Source organism: Macaca mulatta, chromosome 7 (assembly GCF_049350105.2).
Source record: "Macaca mulatta isolate MMU2019108-1 chromosome 7, T2T-MMU8v2.0, whole genome shotgun sequence".
Lineage (NCBI taxonomy): Eukaryota > Metazoa > Chordata > Mammalia > Primates > Cercopithecidae > Macaca > Macaca mulatta.
In genome coordinates this window covers 137323649-137344364 of record NC_133412.1, presented here as the reverse complement: position 1 = coordinate 137344364, position 20716 = coordinate 137323649, and the positions used below count along the sequence as shown (strand labels likewise).

Sequence of the window (20716 nt, the reverse complement as noted above, 5' to 3'; positions counted from 1 at the left end):
AGGACTCTTAACTGCATTAAAAATAAAACAGTGCAAAATCGATGGGAGCTGTGCAGTGCGAGTGTTGATCTGGAACACTTCCCCTGCTAACTCAGCTGGAAGGGCAACTATTTTAGATTTCAGTAAGGAAGAAACATCAGTTACCAATACTTGGCAGAGCCACATTATATATCCATATATATTTATACATGTAAGTGGAGTTGAAGCAATTCTAGAATTTTCTAGCATGTGAAAACAGGGTTTGGCTCTTATGACATCTACTAAGGGACTTTACAAATTCAAAGTGAACCTTCTGTTTATAGGCCTATTTTGAAACAAAGTATCTTCATTTAATAAGATTTGACACTGTTTATTATTTTTTTTTTTTTGAGACAGGGTCTGACTCCTGTTGCCTAGGCTAGAGTGCAGTGCAGTGGCGCCATCATGGCTCACTGCAGCCTTGACCTCCTGGGCTCAAGCGATCCTCCCACTCAGCGCCCCATCCCACCCCATTCCCACCCTTGCTGAGTAACCGGGACTACAGGTGCACAACACCACGCCTGGCTAATTCTTTTAGTATTTGTAGAGATGGGGTTTTACTATGCTCCCCAGGCTGGTCCTGAACTCCTGGGCTCCAGTGATCTGCCTGCCAAGGCCTCCCAAAGTGCTGAGCTTACAGGCGTGAGCCACTGTGCCCAGCCCCGCCACATTTTTTTTCAGTTGCTGAAAACCTTTTAAAAAGATGAAAACACATTATTTAGTACCTAAAGATAATATTTGTGCCAGACACAGTTCTCAATGCCTCAGATATTCATATTTAATCCTTATTATAATAACTGCTATTGTCCTGATTTTCTGGTTGTGGAACTAGACAGGGTCTAAGCAAACTCGCTCAAGGTCACATGGGGAGGTGATAAGAGCTGAATGCAGGCAGTCCAAGTCCAGTGCTGACAGTGACCATGCACTTCAACCAGTTTAAAAATCTAAAGACAAATATTTTAAAACTGCAGAATCTCTCTGTCAGGTGCAACATGACATGCATGGCTGCTGTGATTTAAATGGGGCCCCCTTGTAATACCCCCTTACCTCCCACCACAATGTCCAGAACACCCCTACAGACACAGTAAGTCTGTAAACCTCTCACATAAAAGTTTAACTCCACCTTTCATATCTGTGTAAATTAAAGCCCACGGGGGCAAATTCACCTATTCGAGTTGTAAAACTACCCATATTCGAGGTTGTAAAACTACCCATGGCAAAGCTTGGACTGGCATGCAAGTCTTCTGCTTGCCCAGCGGGCCAGTACTGCTCCTGCCCCCGGACTTGCTTCTGTGAGAATCTGCTTTGTGAGCTGAGTCGCAGCAGAATGGAGGGGTGGTAAACTTAGGGTTGTCTTCTGCTGTACCTTTAGATCCCGTCACCTCAGCTTAGGTGGGTCTGCATGAACCTTTACAGAACAGCAATGACAGATGGAAAAATAAGATGCATTCTATTATTCCCATCGTCCCATCCCAGGTTCGTGAGCTAGTGGGTACTGCGATCTGTGACTGCTTTCCCCAAACACATGGAACATGTTCCTTGGAAGTGTACTCGTGTAAAACTCACACCTTTTAGGCACTGATGCTTCCCTGTGGTGTGATATAGTATCATAGTGTGAAAACACGTGCCACTTCTTTTATAGCTCTCAAACTTGCTGGAATTTTGGCTCCAGTGGCGGCTCTTAAGATGCGCATTGTCTGTGATGTGTGACTGTAGTGCCATTTCTGTTGCTTTGGGTCAAGGATTTTTTTGTTTGTTTGTTTTGTTTTTTTTTTTTTTTTGAGACGGAGTTTCGCTCTGTCCCCCAGGCTGGAGTGCAGTGGCACGATCTCAGCTCACTGCAAGCTCCGCCTCCCGGGTTTATGCCATTCTCCTGCCTCAGCCTCCTGAGTAGCTGTGACTATAGGCGCCCGCCACCACGCCTGGCTAATTTTTTGTATTTTTTTTAGTAGAGACGGGGTTTCACCGTGGTCTTGATCTCCTGACCTTGTGATCTGCCCGCCTCGGCCTTCCAAAGTGCTGGGATTACAGGTGTGAGCCACCGCGCCCCGCCTTTTTTTTTTTTTTTTTTTAATTCCAGGGATCCTATTCACTTGTAGGACCAGCCACTGGTAACTGGTAGTGGGTTTCCTCTATGGGAAGCACATAAGGAGTGGCGATGCCAGCTGCGAACAGTTCCCGTTGACTGTACAATGGATGTTTTTGCCGTTGTTTCCTCTGTTGGGTGTCTCAATGCCTTAACTGTGGGTCCTATGCCTTTTATCAGTGTGTACCTCAGAGCCTGTTGGTTGGCTATCATTTGCCATTTTCTCAGACGAATGCTTTGTACCATTACACTAATTTGTTGATTTCATTTGCAGGCTTTACATTTGGGCCTTGTAGAAATGAATGTTTGCTGCTATGTGAAAGCAGATTGTGAGACCTGCTTTCCCTTCCCCCAGGGAGTGTTTTCCTTACTGTGTCCCTTTAATGTCTGTGGCACTGTCGCAGAGAGTTTAACATGATATAAATAAAGTGTTTCATTATTTTGGCTTTAAAAATGTATTTGTTGGGGGCTGAGTGTGAGAACTTACAGTAATTAGGCTAAGTAGTGTCTACATTCTATTCTGAATTCTAGTATTTTGGGGTTAGAGAGTCCTTTGAGAATTTGATGAAAACCAGGGCTAGTTTTCCTGGGAAAGGGCATCTGAACACAAATGGTTGAGTACGATTTCAGAAGAGTGAAGAAGCTCTGCTTTAATGTATGGCTTCTTAAAAAGAACAATCTCATGTTTAGTCAGCTCATCTCACACCTGTGATTGATTTATGACCACAGGTCCCGTGTACACAAGTAAAATGGGGCCCACACAAGTCCTGGTATCTAGTGCATCAATTATTTGGATAGATTTTCTGTAATCATTCTATCTGAGTTTGATTAGAATTATATCCTTTAGAGATGGGGAGAAAAGCAATTCATTCATTTGAAGTTATCTTAGTGCCAAGAGTCATATGAAAATGTCCCTTGCATGTGGGCAATGAAAGATTTGCAGACGATATAAAACCCAGACTACCTCATAAAAGAGTTTTGGGAATACACTGAGCTCTGAGTGAAAGAAGCTACAGTGGCCTCCCTGGAGATGGGGGGGGCAAACCAGATTAAAGGCCTTCATCCTGAGGAAGAGACGAAAATTGATATGCACAGTATTAGGCTTTGAAATGCAGACCACACTTCCTTTCACTGCAACTTTGACTTGTCCCACATCTCTACTTAAGGGCAGAAAAGGCCTCTCACTCACTCACCTCATTTGGAATGGAAGACGGAGATACTCTTTTGCCTGAAGCAACGGATGGATCTGTGACCTTCTAATCAACTCGGTGGCCTAAAGAAAAATCTTGGGTAACATTTTCACTTCAGTTTCCCTCTGGGATCATTGTAATCCATGAAAATAATTTTAAAGAGTTAAACTACTTTGAAGTTATGTGGTTAAAAACCACCTTCCTTTCTGTATCAATCCAACAATTTGGTAACTTTAAACACTGAAGGTAAAGTGAAGACAGATTCTCTTCAGATGGTCTCCCTAACTGCCCAGGCCTTGCGGATGTCTCACTCATGAGGGGCACCAATGTGGAAAGTTGAGGCTTCAGCTACTGATGAGCTTCACTGCTTTCCCCTGAGGTTTGTGCTTTGCAGAGAAGGGGAGGAGGGGACTGGGATTGTGTGGTCAGCTGTGTCTGCCAACAGATGCAGGTTAGGAACTAGGAACTGTGTTCAGTATCTTCCAATCAAGAAAGGGGAAATGCTGATGCCTATCCTCTTTGTTTAGGTAGAAAGTAAAATGTTACTGGACTTAAATGGACAACAAGGGGCTTTGCCTGTTAATTTACCATGGAGCAGGCTGGGAATCCAAGCACGGTGGCTCACATTTTGGGAGGCTAAGGTGGGCAGATCACTTGAGGTCAGGAGTTTGAAACCAGCCTGGCCAACATGGCAAAACCCCGTCTCTATTAAAAATATAAAAATTAGCCAGGCATGGTGGGGTGTGCTTGTAATCCCAGCTACTCAGGAGGCTGAGGCATGAGAATGGCTTGAACCTGGGAGGTGAAGGTTGCAGTGAGCCAAGATTGGGCCATTGCACTCCAGCCTGGGTGACACAGTGAAACTCTGTCAAAAAAAAAAAAAAAAAAAAAGGAAACTGGGTATAAGATCCCTCCCTTCGTGTCCACCTCTCATGCCATGTTGCCTTTGCCATTCCCTACAGCATCTGAAGGTCACACACTGAGAATTTACACATACACAAGGGTCCAGAGCTAAAAGTTAATTCTGTAAAAGTTAAATAAGACTTACTAGTTTAGAATAAAAGGCCCTCCCCAGTATTTTAAAAATAATTTTTGTTCTTTGGAAGATTAAGCATACCTTTGAACTGCTTTGTTACAGAATTCAGTACAACAGAAGTCTGGCTAATTTTGTTTTTTAATGAGAAACATCTGAGTTGTACATATCACAAACAGCTTCAAGTTTCCGTACCAACCCCCACCCCCTCAACCCGAACCCCTGCCGTGGCCAAACGGTTAAAACCCAAAGCATCACTTTGGATGTGAAAAAGTCTTAGAAAATTTAACTTACAAAAACATCTCTATCAAGTCGGTAGTTTGGCATTTACTGTACATTAGTCAAAAGCTCCAGCTAAAATCTGATTTTTTAAAAAAATCGAAGTTTACATTATTCATACAGATTGGGCATTGTTAAAAAATATGCACAAATAACCACATCCATGCAATATAATTTCTTAAAAAATTTAAAGCAATATAAAAGAGCAGAGCTAGGTACTGAACAGAACATTTTGGTGTATAACTGGTAGCTCAAAATTGCCAGCTGATTGGAGTAAAACTGATTCTAAACATATTAAATGTGATTGTTTCCATCAGATCAGCTAAGGGTGCCTACGAGTTTCTGAACCATTTCTAGGGTGGAATGTGCTCGCTCGCTTCTATAATATACGTGAGGGACACCACTGCTCATTGACCATACCTACATTATAATAATGCTGTTTTACAAATAAACCAGAATTCACAAAGTGCTTGGCTCTTCAGGAAACTGACATTTCCAGAGATCCCTAAACCAATCAACTAGTTTTGCCAAAATACCCGGGGCAACTGCCGCACAGGTTCCCTGCCCCTGGGGAGGAACACGATTTGAAAGCTGCCCTGGGCTTTCAGAGAGCGTGCCGGGCAAGCCCAGAAGAAGGTGTCTGCATAGGTCCCCGGACCTTGCCAACACTAAGTCACTCAGATTGGTCTGGGGCCACGTGCTGGGCACCCTTAGCAATCAGGCAGGTGGTGTGGCCTGTGGCCAACTACGTCCTTTATGTCGGGGGTGGCCCGTTGGTGTACCTCAGCATGGGGTAAAAAGACCGGGCAAAGTTGTTTGCCTGAGTGCAGCTGTAGTCTTCTTCGGAGGAGGGCAGAAGGCAGGCCAGGAGCAGCAGCAGCAGGAGCAGCAGCTGCAGGGGCAGGGCTGCCCGGATCACCCTCGAGAGGAAGGAGCGCTGCGGCCGTGTGCTGCCGGGGACCCTGCCAACAGAGGAGGTTGAGAGCCAATTGGGAGGCTCCACAGGCACGACCCACTCTAGTACCTGACCCCCCGCTTATGTAAGTAAGAAATCCAAGACCTGAGATTTAAATGGGGCCAACGGTTGGGGTTCAGTTTCAGAGGAGAAGACCAGCCCTTTCCAGACAAAACAAAACCAGATTTTTGCAAGGACCTTGATAGTGGCATTGGCAAGACTGAGGCAGTGGGAGTGTGGAGCAGGGGAAAGGACTGCTGTCACGGTAAAGCCCTGTTACCTGCTCTCTGTCTCCTCCTCGCCTTCTGTAGTTCTCGCTGCTCTCAACTGCTGGGTAAAGAAACTCCAGTTAGTAAGTTGAAGACAGTTTAGTCCTATCAATGATAAAACAAAAAAATCCTCCCTTAAATTATATACCACCTTTATGTTGTGTTATAGCCAAACTTTGGAGACTAGAGTAATATTAAATGTCACCTGAGGTAGGAAATAATTCAGTTCATCTACTCAAGAGTTTCAGGGTCAAGTTTGTTGATCTGTTTTTAATGGCAAAATCAGGAAAACCCTTTAGCAACACTAAGAGCTCTCGTTCACAACCTACGGTGCTCCCAAAGAAGAGTGACTAGAAGGCAGACTTTAAGTTCTTAAAAAGAGTATTTTAATTAAAAAAAAAATTGGAGTAAGCCTCTCTATGGGTCAGCAGAGACCTGTGCTGTCCTGAAATGGCTAATGGGCTCTTGGAATCCAAAGTGTCCCTCAACTCAGTGACTTTTAAAAATAGCCAGTGAGGTTCTCACAGAAGGAAAGGGGCTGCTTACCTTTGCTCGGGGAGCTGGCACAGATGCTGTGGGAAGCTGGTCCCCTGAGTCTACCTCATCGAAGCTGGGCAGGGGTGGGGTTGGGTTCTGAAATTAAGACCCCAAAGGTTGAGTACAGAAATGTGTTTCACGCAGATTCTTCATGATACAGCTCACCCTCCCCCAGCTTAAATCAAACTTTTTTGTTTGTTTTAGACAGTTTCACTGTGTCACCCAGGCTGGAGTGCACTGGCACAATCACAGGTCACTGCAGCTTTGACCTCCCAAACTCAATCCTTCCACCTCAGCCTCCTGAGTAGCTGGAATTATAGGCATGCACCACCGCAACTGGTTTTGTATTTTCTTTGCAGAGATGGGGTTTCACCATGTTGCCCAGGCTGGTCTCAAACTCCTGGACTTAAGTGATCCACCTGCCTTGGCCTCCCAAAGTGCTGGGATTATAGGCATGAGCCACTGTGCCCAGTCTTAAATCTTTCCTGAAGGGGCTCTTCTATTGCTCTCACTCCCAACAACAACAGACAAAAAGGAATGTAAACAAGGAAAAGTCAACCCATATTAAAAACCAACCCATAGCACAGAGCTGGGGAGACTGAGTTTAGCAGCAGCAGTTCGAGTTGATGGTGAGCTCATCACAGGTCAGTGATGAGATCATGTGGCCACCAAGAGAGTCTAGGCTGCTTAGGAGAAAATAGACCTGCCCTAAGTCTGGTGAGGCCACAGTCTGGGCATTCCCTTTGTTTTGAGTTGGATCCCACTTTAAAGTAGGCCAGGTGCGGTGGCTCATGCCTGTAATGCCAGAACTTTGGATTCCTTGAGGTCAGGAGTTCAAGACCAGCCTGGGCAGCATGGCAAGAACCCTTCTCTACAAAAAATACAAAAATTAGTCAATTCCTTTAAAAAAAAATTTAAAAAATTGTCACTCCCTACCCCCTTTTAAAAATGACAAAACAGATTCAAAGAGCACATATAGCTCTTTAAGTCTGCACAGCTAGAAAAGGGCACGACATGAGGCCCTGCTCGGACCACCTGGCCCTTGCTTCTGGCCTCTGTCTTAGAGCATGGCTGCAACACTGCTGTCCTGTTTGCATGTAATATGGTAATCTTTACATTTAAAAGCTACAAGTAGACTCACCTGGGTTCCCTGCAAGGACATTAAATCTTGGGACACTTGCTCTCGTAACTGTTTGAGTTTCTTCTCAATAACATGCACCTTTTCTTCAGCTTCAATGTAGTCTTCTCCATGTCCCTTAATGAGAAGGCTGTTTGAAGTCTCCTGCAGCAAGTCCACTTGAGGCTGACGTTCTACCAGCTCCTTTTCCAGTTGCTGAAAACAGAAAAAGTGTGTGAAACACTGACTTGTCCAAAGGGAAGCGAGTGTGGACACAGGAGGTTTTTCTCAGTACCAGAAAAGTTCCAGACTCAATGATGGGTAGTACTCAACTCCAGAACCTTCTGTTGCTCGTATCTGCCTGTGTCCTCCAGCCCAGCACTATTTAGATAGCAAGTGGATTATACCCTGCCCCTATTTTTAATTTCTTTTCACTCTGAAGGCAATTGTGATGCTGGAGAAATTAGAGGAAAGAAGTGAGGCAAGTGGTGTGGCAAGACCAGGTCCCTCATCCACCACGGAAGGAAGTAAAGGGAAACTCTGAAGTCAATCACGCGAGAAACAGCAGCATAACCATAGAGGTTCACACCAGGCAAACGGGCTTTAATTGTTAAGGGTGGTTATCTTGCTTGCAATATGGCCACTAGACACATGTGGCTATTCATTTATTTCTTTCTTTTAGATGAAGTCTCACTCTGTTACCCAGGCTGGAGTGCAGTGTCACGATCTGGGCTGGCTGCAACCTCCGCCTCCTGGGTTCAAGCGATTCTCATGCCTCAGCCTCGCAAGTAGCTGGGATTACGGGCGCCTGCCACCATGCCCAGCTATTTTTTTTTTGTATTTTTATTTTATTTTGTATTTTTAGTAGAGAGAGGGTTTCACCATGCTGACCAGGCTGGTCTTGAGCTCCTGACCTGAAGCAATCTGCCCGTCTCAGGCTCCCAAAGTGCTGGGAGCCACCGTGCCTAGCCTACATGTGGCTATTTAAATTAACTAAAATCAAAAATTCAGTTTCAGTCACAATAGCCACATTTCAGGTGCTTTAAGCCACATGAGGTTACTAGACAGTGCAGATGCAGGTCATCTCTATCACTTCAGAAAGTTCTACTGGACGCCACTGCTCTAGAGACTGGGGCTTTGCAAACATTTTAGGAAAACTATATTTTTAAACAATGGCTAGCACTCTGATTATAATATTTAAACCACATACAGATTTATGGATGAAAATGTCACCTTGAGCACCAGTGAGAATAGAGAAATCCCATCTTGGTGTGTTAGTGACAAATGCATGAGGACATGACTCTCCTCCAAGAAGAACCATTTTTCCATAGTGGATACAGAAAACCCACCCAGCTCATCGCAGGTGTGGCGCAAATGAGCACCATATTTCTCCCCAGTGAGCAGGATTCACAAGAGAAAAAGACTTCCACTCAAATGGCCTTAAGTTTCTCAGGACATCGAGAGCACCTATGTCCTCAGTTCTGTGGACTGTGGCTCTCCATTCCTGCAAGTCATTTGGCTTCAGAACGATAAAGGGCTGCTCGGTAAACACCAATTGGAGGAATACTAGGGCTGAACTCGTGCATTACAGGCAAACACCACTGGCACAGTTCCTGAAATACTAGGCGAGGCTACCTGAGTGTGCGGCCTCTCTGGGGATGACAGAGGCTGGTGGCAATACAGAGCTCCTGGGAGGAAACTTACCATTAGTTCCCTCCGACACTCCAGGAGAGCCTGGGGGTCGGCCTTCGGATTGGTGACATGAGCCTTCTGCCTCCGGTTCTCGGCACTCGCTAACCACAGCAGCAGATTTTGACTCAACTGGTGGAAGTCCTTAAAAAACAGCACACATCAGAGCGCTGCCATGTCTTAGAGTCCTGGAAGAGGGCATGCTAGGAACATGGCTTGCTGCTTCCAATCTATCTCAGTCATTTGCTTTTCTGGCCTTACCCAGTGAATACAAGGGCCAGCTTTAAACTAAATGCCAGGGCCCCAGAATGAGGCAGAGGAAAGAAGGCAGGCGCTCGGCACAGTGCCAGGAGGTAGCAAATGAAAATGCCACTATGAAGGTGGGGCTTCAGGATGCCCAGCTGATTTTACAGATGAAGGCCACACGCATTCCTCAACCAATCTGCTGGGGTCCAGTGGTGGAGGGAAACAATCCAACAGGACAGGCTGGGGTGTACTCACGTTCCCTGAGACACGGCCAGAGCTAGGCAGTGGTGCAGAGCTCACACCCGCTGTGCATTTACTGTGTCAGGTGCTGGGCTAGGATTACACACACTGCCTCATTTACTCCTAAAAAAGAACCTTAGGAGGTGGACACGGAATGATTCCCATTTTCAGATAAGAACACTGAGGTCTAGGAGGTTCAATGCTTTGCGCAAAGTCACATAGCTATTAAGCAATAACTGCTCCTCTGCTTCAAGGCCAGGTCTCTTAATCACCCTGGCAAAAGGACAAGAGGAGCTGTGGGGTAGCACCTCTAACCCACAGGTCACTTGCAGGAACCCTGACTCCAGGAGTGGCTCTGGGCCTGGGCAACAGCGAAGAGACCTGGGACAGGGAGTGGGTCTCTGAGATGGCCGGTGAGCCTCTGTGGAAACAAATGGTAAAGCGCATGTTTCCTGACACAAGCCACATTTGGCTGCACTGAAGCAGCCTGACCATGATACAAATATCTGCTGCTCCCACCACGTGGGCCTGGGCGCCTCTGGGAGGCTGGGTGCTGAGTCAGCGTACCTGGCACTGCATGAGCGACTGTCGTAAGCCCCCTCTCCAGCTGTCCACTGCGCCCTGTGCCGCTTCCCAGAGCAGGCTCAGCTGGCGGAGTCTACTTTGGAGCTCTGTGGATTCGGGGCTCTCGGTTTGCAGAAATTCCTTGCTGCTCACGTTGACAGAGACCACTAATGCCTTGTAGGTGTCAAAGGCTTTCAATATCTCCTACCACAGGGAGAAAAGATGAGGTTAGGAGCTCTGAAAGTAGGGAGGAGGGGCTCATTTTGAACCTCAGTAGGGTACAAATTTTCCACACAGTCTCCCAAGCTGCGGCCGCAGAAATGAGAGTGACCTCGCCTGTGACTGGCTGGGAAGTATCCGGGGAGGGAGCTGCCTTAAGGTCCATGAACTTGGCCAACAGGGCCCCAAAGCACAGGCCTGCTGGAGGGAGGAGACCCTGCTGACCTCTACAGGCCCTGCTCTGCAACTGGCTAATGTTTCTGGACCAGACTAAAGGTCTTTCAGATAAAGTATATGTGGTTATCCTGCATTTGCTCCTAGATATCCCAGAAATATTAATTCCTAATATATTAACACACATAGCAAAATAAAAGTACAAATATGAGGGTATCTGGATCCCCCAAAATCCCTGCCCTGGGTCTCAGGAGCTCAGGCTAATGCTCAGGGCACCCTTAAAGCACAGGGCTCAAACTGTCCCTTTGTAGCTCCCTGGGCTAGTTCCAGTGGGGTCAGGACTTATGTAGGTGACACATTCTAACTGCATAAAGGGTAATGAGATCAGGCCATGGGATTCATCCGCAGATGAGCTGGTCCTTTCCCAAGCCCTTTCAAGGAAGGTTCCGCCACTAGTCCTTCCTTGCCACCTATGGAACTGAAATGGAAGAGAGTGACCTCTACATACACCCTCTGCAAGCTGCGCCTATGCCACTAATACACGTGATCTGTTCGTCCAGCATAGCAATGCATTCACATGCACACTCTGAATCACTCTTCCCCGCCACACCTCTAACTCACCTGCAGTCTCTTCACACTCAGTTCTATTTCCTGGATATCAGAGGGAGGCTTTGCCATCTTTAACATTTCCAGCTCTGCTTCAGTTTTTTTCAGCCAAGTGGTGATGGTGCTGATATCAGAGTTCAGCTGTTGCAAATTTTGTTTTATTTTGAGTTTATTGTGAAGCTCTTGTGCTTGAATCAGCGCCCATCTGTCAAAGGCACCTGGAATTAAAAAATCGCCAATTAAAAAAAGCAACAATGCAACAGATTTCTCTGCCTCCAGCTAATTAGGGGTCAGGGTGATTTAAAAAAAAAATGTAGGGGATTCCCCTGACAGAAGGGTCAGCTTTTGGGAGTTCTCTCTTATCCTGGAATGTGGACTAGCACATGATCTGAGGCCTGCACTCCCAGAGGCTGGAATGAAGTGGAGGTCTATGTGCTACAGTTTCACGCTCAACAGGTCAGTTCATGCTGAATCTTTTCAGTTTTCTCCTTTGGTCCACAAATGACCAGGTCGATGCTGTCAGCTTTAGATTTAGTTGAGTAATTACTTTTATAATTACTGGGCTGGTCGAATGAAGAGACACTTGAGACAACACTGTTCATCATCCTCACGTCTGATCTTTACATAGAAGTGTAGAAGGTGAAAGCCTGCACTTCCTCCGGAGGCTTATTTTACCAGTATTTAAAGAATAGTTTTCAAATTACACTGAACAGCCTAGGAATGTGTTCATAAATGCCAATCGCTGATTTAAAAATAACATTGGCTGTTGTAGGGTAAGTCCCCCAGTTTTGGCAAATCATATAGTTGGTTAATATCTAATGAATGTTCTGTTAAGCAAGGACCTAAATACCATACTCTGGCTCTCTGGACAACTGCCAGGTATAGGCAGTACCTGACTGCTGCCCTGTGACACCGGCCAGTCTCCCGTCTTCCTGCTGTGGACTGCCATTCAAGACTCGCGGGCCTTCTTTGCCACCATCCGTGCCTGGCGGTAATAGCAGCTTTCCCTAGAATGAGCCAGTTTTTAAGTTACCATCTGTAGATATTAAGAATATCTGAAGAACAACTAGATTCATACTAACAGTGAAGAAATGAGACGGGCCCCCTTTCCTTTGACGGTGTCTTGCTAGGAATACAGTGGTGCTTTAGTGCCTAGGTAGCATTTATACGCTGGCAAAGCTAATGGCAGAAATAAAGCCTCAGCTAAGGCCCAGGGAGGGGGAAGCAGATGAGATGTCAGTGATGGGAAGAAAATGGCCTGTTTTAATTGGCATGCTTCCAATCACCCCTCAAATGAACCATGCGAAACAAATGAGAACAATGTGTTGAGCTTACCAGACTGTTACTGTGTTAGCACTTTTACATTTTCACAGTGTTTTACAGAATTTTAGTTATCCCTGTCACTCTGTAGAGGTGGCTGGCATCATTATCACTGAGAATCAGAAATGCGCCGGGCGCGGTGGCTCAAGCCTGTAATCCCAGCACTTTGGGAGCCCGAGACGGGCGGATCACGAGGTCAGGAGATCGAGACCATCCTGGGTAACACAGTGAAACCCCGTCTCTACTAAAAATACAAAAAAAACTTAGCCGGGCGAGGTGGCAGGCGCCTGTAGTCCCAGCTACTCGGGAGGCTGAGGCAGGAGAATGGCGTGAACCCGGGAGGCGGAGCTTGCAGTGAGCTGAGATCCGGCCACTGCACTCCAGCCTGGGTGACAGAGCGAGACTCCGTCTCAAAAAAAAAAAAAAAAAAAAAAAAAAAAAAGAAATGCACACAGGATGAATCTGCCTCGCAGGGGCATTCGTTACCAAGTGTTTATCTTTCACTACACATACTGACTTTTCTGTTATCACACAGCCGATTGGGCTGTTATCTCGAGCCTCTCCAAAAATAAATGTATCTCTTTTTAGAAAAGCCCTGCTTTCTTTGGATTGTGTCTGTATGGCCTATTTGTGCAGAATGAAAATAATTAAAAAAACCTTCAGATTTGTGATGATACATCTGGCTTCAGACACAACAAAAGGGTTGAGCTTTCGAAACCGGCCAGGTGAGGAACAGGCGTAATCACAGGAAGGGATAGCCAAGCCACATGAACCACGGATGTAAAGCAGAGGTCAGGGACTGCGGTCCTTCCCCCGTCTTATTATTCTTTTTAGAAATGACACCTGCTTGTTAAGCAAGAGGAAGTGTTTCTGAATTGGACACAAACAGCCCATTATCAACTGACTTGGATTTGACCATGCAAAGGCAGAGTCTTCTCCAATGATGTAACAATATTCTCTCCTTAATTTCTCTCGCTGCTGCCCTAGGCTGCCCCTCCCAGGAGCTGTCTAGCCAAAGCATGCCAAGAACTCAAGTCAGCTGAGGAAAATGTAAATAAGAAGAAACAGCCACTGCTATAAACAATAAACCAATTCAGGAGTAATAATCATGACCATTACTTCTGAGGACCTTTTTTTTACCTTTACACACAATAATCTTAACAACAATTAGGTGAAATAGCTTTAGCCTCCGTTGAGAAAGGCTTTCAGAGGCAAGGCAAAGTGTCTCAGGTACAATGGCAATGGATTGGCGGGGCTAGGAATCAAATCCGTGTCCACTGCAGCACACCATCAAATCTGAATATGAAGTTATGATTTTTTGGAATAGGATGTATGGTCAAAAGGTTAACATAACAAAGGCTTGAAGGCCGGATGCACTGGCCCATGCCTGTAATCCCAGCACTTTGGGAGGCTGAGGCAGGTGGATCACTTGAGGTCACGAGTTCGAGACCAGCCTGGCCAACATGGTGAAATTCCATCTCTACTAAAAATATAAAAATTAGCCAGGCATGGTGGTGCACACCTGTAATCCCAGCTACTTGGGAGGCTGAGGCAGGAAAATCTCTTGAACCCAGGAGGCAGAGGTTGCAGTGAGCCAAGATAGTGCCAGTGCATTCCAGCCTGGGTGACAGAATGAGACTCTGTCTCAACAAAAACAAAAACAAACAAACAAACAAAACAGACAACAAAAAGACAAAGCCTTGAGAGCTCAGGAGAGGTCAGGAAAGCCAGCACCTTGCTTGCTCACTATTTGCACAGACACCTGACTCGACAGTAATAATGACTGTTACACCACACCAACATACACGAAGATGGTTTTTGGCCAGAAACCTCTCTCTAAATCTAATCGGTTTTGCCAGGGTTCTAACGAAGTATGGACAGCTCGACATAAGAAAACCAACTCAAAATATGCCTGGGGAGTGAACACATGCAGTTTACACCAAAATCTCTCTTGAAAATGTAACTATGACTCACACGTAGCTGTACTCCCAGTGGAGCTAAGACTTACATAGGGTGGTTTATAAGGGGTGCTGGATGCGGGGGGAACAGGTGGAACATTCCTGTCACCTTCCATTTGCTTGTAGTGATGCTCGGGACAGGAAGGGCTGTCAGGAACATGCCATGAGTGGCCATCCGAAATGGATTTACCTGAAACAAAAGACAGCAAGCGATAGTCCATTCTCTCCAACCGAACAGGTCACAGGTGACATGGCATCAGGTTACAGTATGAAAATGAGTTCTGCAGCTTTCCTTGCAAAGCATGCATGTTTGCAAAATGTCAGTATGTCCCAGAAGAGAATGAGATGAGAGTCATGCAACTCAGCAACATTGTGCCTTCACTAGATGGGTACACAATGGAGCACGACCAACATGATTTGCTGTGGGATGAGTGGCGTTTTGGAGCCAGGGTCTCGCGTGGTAGGGACATTGAGCAGCAAGGTCGGGTCTGGGAACCAAGAGGGCAGAAGGCCTCTCAGGAGTGAGGGGAAGAGTGAATGTCAAGATGGACTTGGGAACCAAAAGGCTCCTCAGGGCTCTCCCCGACCCACCATGGCAGATGGGGATGGGGCTAAGGATGAAGATTAGAGCTGCAAATCAAGGAAAGGAAGGTTTTATTCCTCCTGTGGCAAATCATCAGCACCTTTACCCCCCCACCCCCAACCCACCCCTTTCCACCAGGAGATCCCAGTAAAGCAAGGAAACAGTTCCAAACCAAGCCACCATGAAGAAAGCTTGGCCCATGCCAAAGGACTTCAGTTAGATGGAGAAAAAAATCATCAAAAAAGGCACCACGAAAAATTCCCTCTCCATAGGCCTGAAGGGAGGAGAGGGCTGGCATCGAGACGGCTCTGGCTTGGATGGGGTTTTGTAAGGAGCACGCAGTTATGGGTGAGTATGGCAGTGTAAATACACCATGACACAAGGACCAAGGTGCATGGTGTCCACAGAAGGCAGAGGCAGACACGACATGGGAGCGAGGTTGAGGATGCAGTGTGCCCACAGGATGCTGCCATGTTGAGACATGCATGGGCGGGGGCCTACCAGAAGACGCTTTCAAAGTTTTTGTGGTCATTTTAAGATATGCCTCAGGATTTTCAGGGATTTCTACATCTGAAAAAGAACAATGTCATTTGCCTCACTGGAGGTGCCTGAAGATTAATGCCCAAGTATTAAGTCAACACACAGTAGAAACATTGTCAGCTGAGAGGAGAAAACTACCCTTTATTTTTTTAATTAAAAGGATTTTGAAAACCAGAAAGTTTTTTTTTTTTCCAGCCAACTCCTGACTGTCCAAAGCAGGACACTGGGTATCAAAGGGAGCAGCTCAGTCTGCTGACACTGAGACACTCAACTGAAAGGGAGGGTGGGCATGGTGGCTCATGCCTGCAATCTCAGCACTTTGGGAGGCTGAGGTGGGAGGACTTATTGAGCCCAGCCGTTCAAGACCAGCTCTGGCAACATAGCAAGACCTTGTCTTTACAAAAAATTTAAAAACCAGCTGGGTGTGGTGGCGTGTACCTATAGTCCCAGCTACTCAGGAGGCTGAAGTGGGAGGATTGCTTGAGCCCTGGAGGTTGAGACTGCAATAAGCCGTGGTCGCACCACTGTACCTTAGCCTGGGTGACAGTGTGAGACCCTGTATCCAAAATAAAATAAAATAAAATAAAATAAAAAATAAAATAAAAAAAATCACTGATGAGTCTCCCAGACAGCCAGAGCCATCACTGAGTAACCTTGGTGTCTGACTGTGAATTTCATTTTTTTCCCCTTTCATTCCACCTGTGATGAGAGTGGTCAATTCTCAGGTAGTTAGAGATGGGCAGGACAGAACACAGGAAACCACAGAAGTCAGGGTTGGCTACAAGCTGGACTCTTGGTTATCGAGAGCTGGCCGTGTTGTTAAGGGCTAAAAACACAGCCAAACAGGTCACTTTCCAGGGCGCTGGGAACCCAGCTGTTACCTGACAGTGCGCTGTAGTATGGACCCTCCTCGTCCTCTTCATGAGAGGAGGAGCCCCCCACGTCGCCTGTGTGGTCCCACTCCAAGGGGATGGAGTCCACGCTGACAGGGGTCTCGCAGCCAGACCGCTCGTGCCCCGGGGCCACTAGATGACACAGGGACTGAGGAGATGACGGTTCCTCGCTCTCTCCCCTTTTACGCCAAGAATCAGTCTGGATCTCTCTGTGGTCTTCCATGTCCGTTTCATTCTCAGAGGCCTCCTTTTCATCTTCCAAACCCTAAACCAAAGTATGCAGTTGTTAATCAACTCATAGGCTTCTACAATTAGAAGAGCATGAGAAGTCTGCCTGTCCAGCAGTTTCCAAAAATAACTGCCAGTAGTATTTGTAAGGCAGTTTTAAACAGATCAGGTTCCCAGGTCCTGTTTCTGGTTATTCCAGTTTAGACAATCGGGAGAGGGGCCTAGAATCCTATTTTCCCAAACCTCCAGCTCTTTTTTCTTAGGGAAAAAAAAAGCTGAAGTTTGATAATCTAAGTTAAACAACTTTATCTAGGAGATAAGGAAATGGTGGCCAAAGTTTCATTGATGGTTACTGGCAGGTCCTCCAAGAATCAGAGCATTTTTGAAAAGGACATTTGAATGTTCTGGGTAAGACTCAAACTTCAAGAACCATATGCACCAGGTTTTCTTACCCGCCAACTTAACTGCTCAGTGTCTATATTCTATTCTGCTTGTGTCATAATGTCTCTTTCAGTCTAAGAAAAACAACTCTAAGTGGCTGCACTTAATAATGAGAAATTGTAGGGTAATTTTTGAGGCTGTGTCTGATGAAATAACTACACACGAATGAGGTCAGTTGGAGACACAAAAAAAGAAAGAGTGGCCAGTTGTATTGGTCAATGGTTGTCATTCAAGCTTCAGACACACAAAGGCAGTAAACTTTTAACAGTGGCCTGAACTCCACCTGAACTTCCCAAAAGGGCCTTTCGTCTGGGGAAACATCAAAGTTGCTTTTGAAACTGTTGTGTTTTCTCTTCCAAGGTGAGAACAAAGCATCAGAAAGGCACAAATACTAAAAGCTTCCAGTCACTAAGAAACAGGGAAGGGCAAATACATTCCCAAGTTACTAATGTAATAAAAGCCAGAAGAGGTCTTCAGGAATTCTAGGGGTAGTGACGCCTGCCAGACAAGCCCGGCCCTGAGGAACACTTAAAACCGACTCGCAGAGCATGCGCCTCAGAAGTGCCATGCTTTCCACTGGAGAATGGGAACCTGTGAGTTATTGTGGCTCTATATTAATAAAAGTGGAAATTAAAATGTTTCGATATAGCCTTTTCTTTTCAACCAAAAAATAAACCATAACTAACCACTCTAAGATAGGTCTCCTAATTCTTTAAAAATTCGGTCTCACGTAAACTGAGCAGCCCAGGTGCGGTTTCTAGGTGGCAGTGCCCGTACCGGAGTGCAGGAGGTGAGCCGCCGGTGGAACCGGGAGACCCTTCCGAACACCTCCTGGCAGTAGCGGTGGAGCTCCTCCAGCTCATCCTCAATCAGCACGGCATCCAGGGGCTCGCTCTTTTGAATCAGCTGCTCCCCAAACACAATGAGCTGATCAATCTTGTTGGTATTTAATGTAATTTCCTGTTGGAAGCCCTGTTGAGAGAAAAGAAAGAAAGGATTTCAAAGAAAGTTCCCCTGAGCTTCCAGTGCCTGTTTCTTCTAACGGGGCCATAGAAAAGCATCCAAATGTCAGTATTTTGTTCCTTCACCTAGTACTCTAGCTTTAGTTTTTAACCAAGTGACAATGACACTGTAGGAATTTAAAATGATTGTCCATATTCCCCCTCCTTATGGGCACTGGCTTTTCCAATTAAAATAATTCTAAAAATTTGACACGGGTGGACATTTTCCGTTATTGGGTGTGAGAGAAAGACCTTGCCATGGCAAAACTTGGTGGGAACAGAACATTTCCCATAATAAGCCACAAATGGGCATTTGCGTTTGCTGACACAATAATATTCACTGGTGCCATTATGCTAGGGAAGGCAAATTTCCATTTCTCAACCTCTTCCAAAATCTAGCCAAGGAGAGAATTACAGTGAGATTAGCCTGTCATGCAGATATCAGAAACAATGGGAGAGTGGACCTCTGTTCTCGGCCCCACTGGTGACACCAATACTCCTGGACCATAAAGAACAATGTCCTTGCACGTGATAATCTGGTAGTACACAGGTGGGATGTAGCCTGGCTGCTTTAAGAATTCTGAAGTTTGCTCTCAGGAGTATCGGGTGAAATTTGCACTTGGCCAGCTCTCCCCGCAAAGGTGCGTTCTTTTGAGAAGAGCTAGAGAAGCGGCCCTCACATTCAGCTGGCGCATCTTGTCATCGGCGTCGCTCTCTGAGAAGTGCTCCACGTTGGTCAGCTGCAGGTCCATCTCTGTGAGCCACACCAGAATGCTCTCCCTGGTGCCCTCGAATTCTTCCCTCTGGTTGGTGAAATGCTGCAAAAGCAGGGAGGAAATCACATTTGTACTGACCACAGAACAAGAGTTCAGACAGACAGCAAGGTCACCTTCGGCCACAAGAAAACGGTACCCAGAATACGCAGGGAGAAATCTGCCTCTCGGATACCCAGAAAGCCCCAGAAGCACTGTGTTCAGAAGACTGGGGTCTGGTCCTGGTTCTGTGTACCAAACAAGCCCCCTTAACTACTCTGAGCCCCAGCGTCTACGCTGGCAAGTCGGGGAGAGAGTGGGAATGTTGATTATGGTCTCCAAGGTCCTTAAGTATTTGAAATTCTAAAATTATCTAGTCCAAATCAGTGATTTTCCTCTGTCCTTTGAAGAGCCCCCTGAGGGGCCGGGCCAGGCCTTCTGCCTGTTTCACGCATTAGCCTTTGGCAGCTTTTGCTTGACAAGGATTTAGTAGCTTCAAGATGGAAAAGCCCTGATCTCAGGATTGAGGCCAGCCTGGTGCCCCTTTCTGCCCTCACTGATAGAATTCTGAACGTGTTCTCCCAGAGAAAGAAGACCCAGAGCAGATTTATCATCTTCAATTAAGGATACCTCTCAGGTTATCACTTCACAAATAGGCAGCTGATGTTCAGATTGGTAGAGCTTCAGTGCCAAAAGAAGGCAGATTAGCCACAGCCAAATCGGCAGGAGATAATTAATGCATGGTGGCTCACACCTGCAATCCTAGCACTTTGAGAGGCCAAGGTGGAAGATTACTTGAGGCCAGGAGTTTGAGACCAGCCTGGGCAACATAGTGAGACCCCCATTTCCACAAAAATTAAAATCAGCCAGGCACGGTGATGCATGCCGGTAATCCTAGTTACTCGGGAGACTGAGGCAGGAGGATCCCTTGAGCCTAGGAGTTTGAGGCTGCAGTGAGCTATGATCTCAGCACTGCACTCCAGCCTGGGAAACAGAGTGAGACCTTGTCAAGAAAGAAGAAAGAGGGCCGGGCGCGGTGGCTTACGCCTGTAATCCCAGCACTTTGGGAGGCTGAGGCAGGCGGATCATGAGGTCAGGAGATCGAGACCATCCTGGCCAACATGGTGAAACCCCCTCTCTACTAAAAATACAAAAATTAGCTGGGCGGGCGTGGTGGTGGACACCTGTAGTCCCAGCTACTCGGGAGGCTGAGGCAGGAGAATGGCGTGAACCCGGGAGGCGGAGCTTGCAGTGAGCCGATATTGCGCCACTGCACTCCAGCCTGGGTGACAGAGCGGGACTCCGTCTCAAAAAAAAAAAAAAAAAAAAAAAAAAAGAAGAAAGAAGACAGAGAAGAGAGAGAGAAAGAAAGAGGGGGAGACAGGAAGGGAGAGAGAGACAGAAAGAAATGCACAGGAGTTTTCTAGGTTACTAGAAAAGCCAATGTCTTCCTGAGGAGAGAGAGAGAGAGAAAAGAAAGAAAAAAAAAGAAAGAAAAGAAAGAAGCCCAGATTCGTATCTTTCTAGAATGGGTTCAGCAATGCCCTGCCCTGAGAACAGATGCGGAAATTAAAACTGTGTCCTGTGACCGTCCTTTCAGTTTATACCCAGACTCACACAGGTCTACACAGCACGTCTTCTGAATGACATTAATCTAAGGTGAAAAAACCAAACCTTTGTGTGGTCTGAAATTCAGAGAATAATCACAGTCCCCAACCCCCCAGTGCAGACAGGGGCTCTTGCATTCATGTGCCTTGTCCATCCTCAGTGCGAGAGCT

The 20716-nt window shown here is 46.3% G+C and overlaps 2 protein-coding genes across 12 annotated transcripts in view; one reads left to right on the top strand and one right to left on the bottom strand.

Annotated features, from left to right (window-relative positions):
- The window catches only part of ESR2 (estrogen receptor 2), a 98695-nt gene that overhangs the window by 64871 nt on the left and 13108 nt on the right, over positions 1-20716 (top strand). For 2 of the 6 annotated variants that reach the window (XM_015143836.3, XM_077937646.1), the window contains one exon: positions 3271-3462. The exons of 1 other annotated variant lie outside the window; for it this stretch is intronic. In XM_015143836.3, the coding sequence (XP_014999322.3) occupies positions 3271-3364 (94 nt within the window). In that variant the 3' untranslated portion in view covers positions 3365-3462. Of the gene's footprint in view, positions 1-658; positions 1303-2378; positions 2559-3270; positions 3463-20716 lie in introns of those variants that run through there. 3 more of the 6 variants (XM_077937651.1, XM_077937648.1, XR_013395105.1) reach the window with 2 other exon arrangements.
- Positions 4451-20716, bottom strand: part of SYNE2 (spectrin repeat containing nuclear envelope protein 2) — a 376660-nt gene continuing 360394 nt past the window's right edge. For 2 of the 6 annotated variants that reach the window (XM_028851602.2, XM_028851604.2), the window contains exons 104-116: positions 18867-19004; positions 17963-18157; positions 16505-16781; positions 15585-15653; positions 14551-14690; positions 12115-12229; positions 11238-11440; positions 10227-10427; positions 9189-9317; positions 7509-7700; positions 6377-6463; positions 5842-5888; positions 4451-5568 (exon numbers count right to left, since the gene is read on the bottom strand). In XM_028851602.2, the coding sequence (XP_028707435.2) occupies positions 5361-5568; positions 5842-5888; positions 6377-6463; positions 7509-7700; positions 9189-9317; positions 10227-10427; positions 11238-11440; positions 12115-12229; positions 14551-14690; positions 15585-15653; positions 16505-16781; positions 17963-18157; positions 18867-19004 (2001 nt within the window). In that variant the 3' untranslated portion in view covers positions 4451-5360. Of the gene's footprint in view, positions 5569-5841; positions 5892-6376; positions 6464-7508; positions 7701-9188; positions 9318-10226; positions 10428-11237; positions 11441-12114; positions 12230-14550; positions 14691-15584; positions 15654-16504; positions 16782-17962; positions 18158-18866; positions 19005-20716 lie in introns of all 6 variants that reach the window. The other 4 variants (XM_028851605.2, XM_028851607.2, XM_028851601.2 and 1 more) reach the window with 3 other exon arrangements.